The sequence below is a fragment of the Procambarus clarkii genome, chromosome 30 (assembly GCF_040958095.1).
Source record: "Procambarus clarkii isolate CNS0578487 chromosome 30, FALCON_Pclarkii_2.0, whole genome shotgun sequence".
Classification (NCBI taxonomy): domain Eukaryota; kingdom Metazoa; phylum Arthropoda; class Malacostraca; order Decapoda; family Cambaridae; genus Procambarus; species Procambarus clarkii.
In genome coordinates, this window is record NC_091179.1 from 25,555,785 (window position 1) to 25,560,966 (window position 5,182).

Below are 5,182 nucleotides of genomic sequence, written 5' to 3' on the forward strand. Positions count from 1 at the left end.
CAGGAGCCACTGTAGTGTGTGTGTACCTTGACAGCTGCTGTAGTAGTACAGTCATACAAGAGCCGCTATATAGTGTACAGTACATATATACTTTTAAACCATGACAAACATTACAAATTGGTCTCCCGAGCTTGTTATTGTGAGGAGGAAACACGAGTCCTAGGGGCCAGATTCACGAAAGCAGTTACGCAAACACCTACGAACCTCGTACATCTTTTCTCAATCTTTGGCGGCTTTGTTTACAATTATTAAACAGTTAATGAGCTCGGAAGCACCAGGAGGCTGTTTATAACAATAACAACAGTTGATTGGCAAGTTTTCATGCTTGTAAACTGTTTAATAAATGTAACCAAAGCCGTCAAAGATTGAGGAAAGATGTACACGTTCGTAAGTGCTTGCGTAAGTTCTTTCGTGAATCTGGCCCCAGAGATCTTGTACACAAGTAGAAGTGGCTTGTTGTTAATGATGTTGTTAATGATGTTGTTAATGATGGTGTTAATGATGTTGTTAATGATGTTTAATGATGTTGTTAATGATGTTGTTAATGATGTTAATGATGGTGTTAATGATGTTGTTAATGATGTTGTTAATGGTGTTGTTAATGATGGTGTTAATGATGTTGTTAATGATGTTGTTAATGATGTTGTTAATGATGGTGTTAATGATGTTGTTAATGACGTTGTTAATGATAGTGTTAATGATGTTGTTAATGATGTTATTAATGATGTTGTTAATGATGTTGTTAATGATGTTGTTAATGATGTTGTTAATGATGGTGTTAATGATGTTGTTAATGATGTTGTTAATGATAGTGTTAATGATGTTGTTAATGATGGTGTTAATGATGGTGTTAATGATGTTATTAATGATGTTGTTAATGATGTTGTTAATGATGTTGTTAATGATGTTGTTAATGATGTTGTTAATGATGTTAATGATGTTGTTAATGATGGTGTTAATGATGTTAATGATGTTGTTAATGATGTTAATGATGTTGTTAATGATGTTGTTAATGATGGTGTTAATGATGTTGTTAATGATGTTGTTATTGATGTTAATGATGTTAATGATGTTGTTAATGATGGTGTTAATAATGTTGTTAATAATGTTGTTAATAATGTTGTTAATAATGATGTTAATAATGATGTTAATAATGATGTTAATAATGATGTTAATAATGTTGTTAATAATGTTGTTAATAATGTTGTTAATAATGTTGTTAATAATGATGTTAATAATGATGTTAATAATGTTGTTAATAATGTTGTTAATAATGTTGTTAATAATGTTGTTAATGGTGTTAAAGCCTACATACTGATGACTCTTCCCCCCCCCCTCTGCCCCCCCCTCTGCCCCCCCCCTCTGCCCCCCCTCTGCCCCCCCCCCCCCTCTGCCCCCCCTCTGCCCCCCCCTCTGCCCCCTCCTGGTGATGCCGTGTTCCTACCTTATTAGTAGACATAATAGAGAAAAAATAGATTAGTTAGAAAGGCGGGGTCCAAGAGCTAATGGCTTGATTCTGCAGGCACAAATATTAAGTAAAAAAAGTCAATACACACACAGACATACACTCAGAGAAGGGGTCAGGATAAGGATTTGGGATGGGACAGGGGGGGGGGAAGGAATGGTGCTCAACCACTTGGACGGTCGGGGATTGAACGCTGACCTGCAGGAAGCGAGACCGTTGCTCTACCGTCCATTCCAAGTGGCCCGATATATGAGACAGGAAGCGCTGTACCATACGAACCTCAACCACCGCAAGCACGACAAGGTAAACACAACTAGGTAAACACAACCAGGTGAGTACACACTTAACCAGTACTTGTGTGTGATAACAGCCCTGATAAGAACCCACTAGGTGAACAGGAACCACCAAGTTATCGCAGTGAATAAACACAGTTATTGTGAAAGATAACAAGGGAAGTGAAGCCGAGCAGTGACTTCACAGCGGTCAATGACGGGCCCACACCTCAGAACAGTCATACTTATTAAAGAGCTCCAGGTCTCGGGGAGGGTGAGTGGTGTAGGTGACCTCAGGTGCCTCTTACAGCCACGTGCTGAGTCACCAGAGTACATCTAGGTGAGTACATCTAGGTGAGTACATCTGGATGAGTACATCTGGGTGAGTACATCTGGGTGAATACATCTGGGTGAGTACATCTCGGTGAGTACATCTGGGTGAGTACATCTAGGTGAGTACATCTAGGTGAATACATCTGGGTGAGTACATCTGGGTGAGTACATCTAGGTAAGTACATCTAGGTGAGTACATCTAGGTGAGTACATCTAGGTGAGTACATCTAGGTGAGTAATTCTGGGTGAGTACATCTGGGTGAGTACATCTGGGTGAGTACATCTAGGTGAGTACATCTAGGTGAATACATCTGGGTGAATACATCTGGGTGAGTACATCTGGGTGAGTACATCTAGGTAAGTACATCTAGGTAGAGTACATCTAGGTGAGTACATCTAGGTGAGTAATTCTGGGTGAGTACATCTGGGTGAGTACATCTGGGTGAATACATTTAGGTGAGTACATCTAGGTGAGTAATTCTGGGTGAGTACATCTGGGTGAGTACATCTGGGTGAGTACATCTGGGTGAGTACATCTGGGTGAATACATTTAGGTGAGTACATCCCTGACGTAAGGGAGACTGACGCCATTCTGGTAACAAACTCGCCCCGCACTTCGCGAGCGATTTGACTGGGGTTCGAATCCTGGCCGGGGAGGATTATCCGGGGTGTCAGTCCTTACCTAAACGCCTCTGTTCACCCAGCAGTAACTGTCTACCTGGTTGTAACCCGATTGGCGGATCGTGTTCCAGGGAAATAAGTGGCCACGACTTAGCCTGACCTCTGGTAAGGGGTTCGAGGCTCTCAGGCTCCTATCAGGAGTCAGAAATGGGCTGTTCCTGTACGCAAGTGAGGACCCAAGAACTAGGAGTGTGACCCCACACGAAACACATGTACATTGATGATGTCGGGAGGTCGGGTAGAGGCAGGTCGGCCGACCACCCGTCATTATGACGTCTGGAGACTTTCACCTGCCCCGTTAATGGTTGGCCAGGCTGGTGTTCCCGGCCCCTGGCCCGCCTGGCTGCTGGCCCTCCCACAGGTAATTGGCTTATATATGCCTCTCTCTGGGTCGCTCTCTCATCTCTCACTCTCACTATAGGTGTTGTGTTCTCTCACCTCTCACTGTCTCTATATGTGTTCTCTCATCTCTCACTCTCTCTATAGGTGTTGTCTCACCTCTCACTGTCTCTATATGTGTTCTCTCATCTCTCACTCTCACTATAGGTGTTGTCTCACCTCTCACTGTCTCTATATGTGTTCTCTCACCTCTCACTGTCTCTATATGTGTTCTCTCACCTCTCACTGTCTCTATATGTGTTCTCTCACCTCTCACTGTCTCTATATGTGTTCTCTCACCTCTCACTGTCTCTATATGTGTTCTCTCACCTCTCACTGTCACTATATGTGTTCTCTCACCTCTCACTGTCTCTATATGTGTTCTCTCACCTCTCACTGTCACTATATGTGTTCTCTCATCTCTCACTGTCACTATATGTGTTCTCTCATCTCTCACTGTCTCTATATGTGTTCTCTCATCTCTCGCTGTCTCTATATGTGTTCTCTCACCTCTCACTGTCTCTATATGTGTTCTCTCACCTCTCACTGTCTCTATATGTGTTCTCTCACCTCTCACTGTCACTATATGTGTTCTCTCATCTCTCACTGTCACTATATGTGTTCTCTCATCTCTCACTGTCTCTATATGTGTTCTCTCATCTCTCGCTGTCTCTATATGTGTTCTCTCACCTCTCACTGTCACTATATGTGTTCTCTCATCTCTCACTGTCACTATATGTGTTCTCTCATCTCTCACTGTCTCTATATGTGTTCTCTCACCTCTCACTGTCTCTATATGTGTTCTCTCATCTCTCACTGTCACTATATGTGTTCTCTCATCTCTCACTCTCACTATATGTGTTCTCTCATCTCTCACTCTCACTATATGTGTTCTCTCGTCTCTCACTGCCAATATATGTGTTCTCTCGTCTCTCACAGTCTCTATATGTGTTCTCTCACCTCTCACTGTCTCTATATGTGTTCTCTCATCTCTCACTGTCACTATATGTGTTCTCTCGTCTCTCACTGTCACTATATGTGTTCTCTCGTCTCTCACTGTCTCTATATGTGTTCTCTCATCTCTCACTGTCACTATATGTGTTCTCTCGTCTCTCACTGTCACTATATGTGTTCTCTCGTCTCTCACTGTAAAATTAGAAGAAAACAGTCCAAGATATGATGGACCTAGTCATACAGAAATGCCAGGAGGCCGAAGAGAGATTTACACCAACAGTAAAGGGAAAAAATAAGAAGGAATATAATAACCCATGGTTTAATAGACAGTGTCAGGAAGCAAAAATGGCCATCAGGCGGGAGTGGAGGAAGTACAGAAGACAAAGGACAGAGGACAACAGGATCAGATGCAACAGAGCCAGGAACGATTACATTAACATAAAAAAAGAGTATCGGAAAGAAATTATGAGAACGAAATTGCGATCACAGTGACAAAGTAACCTAAATTACTACACAGCCATATAAGAAGAGTAATGTCGGTGAACGACCAAGTGACAAGACTAAGGAAGACAGAGGGGGCATATACTGAAAGTGACAAGGAAATCTGCGAGGCATTGAATGCCACTTTCCATGGAGTGTTCACAACCGAGCCTGAGCAGCTCACATTGTTAAAAGAGATTACCCTAGATGAAAGACTATCAGATATAGAGGGGACAACAGAGGAGGTAATGAGACAGTTGTCAACACTGGAAGCAACTAAAGCAGTTGGACCAGACAAAGTATCACCGTGGATACAAAACGAGGCAGCACAGGCTCTCAGCATGTCTCTGGCAAGGATCTTTAATGAGTCATTTATGTCGGGAGAATTACCCAGTTGCTGGAAGAGGACAAATGTCGTACCTATTTTCAAGAAATGGGATAGAGTGGAGGCACTTAACTATAGACCTGTATCACTGACAAGCTGCCTGTAAAAAATACTGTAAAATACTTGAATGAATAATTAGAATAAGACTGGTTACACACATAGAGAACGTTAGGTTTGTAAACAAACATCAACATGGGTTCTAGAAATGGAAATCTTGCCTAACAAACTTTTTGG

General features: G+C 42.1%; 1 protein-coding gene across 1 annotated transcript; it reads left to right on the forward strand.

Annotated features, from left to right (window-relative positions):
- The first annotated feature begins 513 nt into the window (after positions 1 to 513).
- Positions 514 to 4,672, forward strand: LOC138369974 (uncharacterized protein PF3D7_1409500-like). Its single transcript, XM_069333733.1, has 2 exons — positions 514 to 1,158; positions 4,601 to 4,672. The coding sequence occupies exons 1-2, from the start codon at positions 514 to 516 to the stop codon at positions 4,670 to 4,672; spliced, it is 717 nt and encodes a 238-aa protein (XP_069189834.1).
- Positions 4,673 to 5,182: the final 510 nt, after the last annotated feature.

Coding starts and splice junctions, on each gene's coding strand:
- LOC138369974 (XM_069333733.1), top strand. CDS start 514: ATGTTTAATGATGTTGTTAATGATGTTGTTAATGATGTTAATGATGGT. Junction 1,159..4,600: donor ATAATGATGTTAATAATGAT/GTTAATAATGAT, acceptor ATTACTACACAG/CCATATAAGAAGAGTAATGT.